At 53.0% G+C, this 885-nt stretch overlaps 1 protein-coding gene across 1 annotated transcript in view; it reads left to right on the top strand.

The window, feature by feature from the left end:
• Nucleotides 1–434, top strand: part of TCEANC2 (transcription elongation factor A (SII) N-terminal and central domain containing 2) — a gene marked incomplete at its 5' end in the record, with an annotated part of 3,556 nt that extends 3,122 nt beyond the window's left edge. The window contains one exon of the mRNA XM_008942244.1: nt 246–434. Within this exon, the coding sequence (XP_008940492.1) occupies nt 246–434 (189 nt within the window). The remainder of the gene's footprint in view (nt 1–245) is intronic.
• Nucleotides 435–885: the final 451 nt, after the last annotated feature.

Below are 885 nucleotides of genomic sequence, written 5' to 3'. Positions count from 1 at the left end.
CTGCTGAAGTCCTGCCACCCAGCTGGAGGTGTGGATGTGCTCCCTGCTACTGGCCACGCTGCCTTCTTCCTTAATTGCTAGGGTGGAATTAAATCGCTCTTCCTGTCGCACTTGTGATGGGAAGTAGATTTCCATTAATCCAAGCCAATTAATGAAGAAACACTCCCAAGCCCCAAACTCCAGTTTCAATCTGTTGGTCTCCTCGTTAGAGGCACAGATCTCACCGTGTGCTTTGCTGTTTTGAGGCGGATCACCCCCTGGCTGAGAGCATGGAGCGAGAAGCTTTCCACCTCTCCTCGCGGCTCGTCGGCGTGCCGTACCGCCGGACGGTGCGAGCCCTCGTCTTCTCCTTGAAGCACAAGCCTCAGACCCGGGCAGAAGTCAAGGCTGGCACGCTCCCTGTCCCTGCCTTTGTGCAGAGCCACAAAAAGTGAGGAGTCCTGCTCGATCCCCAGTGAGAACTTGGGGTGCCCGCAGACCTGGGAGCCCTTCATGCCGCGAGGGGATGCTGGGCTCGCTTGGCGCTGCTGCAGGTGAACTACTAGTGATGAAAGCAGTGCTGTAAATCTGACTTGGTAGAAATCTGTGGGGGCTTGTTGCAAGAAAAGTTTCTTCTCCTCTGCTGTATATTTTCCTGCTACAAAACTGTCCTTGCTGACTCACCCATTTCTCACTCCTGCCTGTTTGTCTTACCTCCATTTATTCCCATCCCTGACATGGATCTTTGAGTGTAATCAGCTGGATAACATGAAGGAGCAGCTCTGTGCTGTGCTGGTGGGAAATGATGGGAATTCAGGGTGATTGGTCCATGGGAGGATATTCCTCATGGATAACTCCAAACTCTAGTAAACCCAAAATCAGCTGTGTCTGCTGCAGCTGGGCCCT

This window comes from Merops nubicus, unplaced genomic scaffold (genome assembly GCF_000691845.1).
Source record: "Merops nubicus isolate BGI_N331 unplaced genomic scaffold, ASM69184v1 scaffold14666, whole genome shotgun sequence".
Lineage (NCBI taxonomy): Eukaryota > Metazoa > Chordata > Aves > Coraciiformes > Meropidae > Merops > Merops nubicus.
This window is presented reverse-complemented; position numbering and strand designations above follow the sequence as displayed.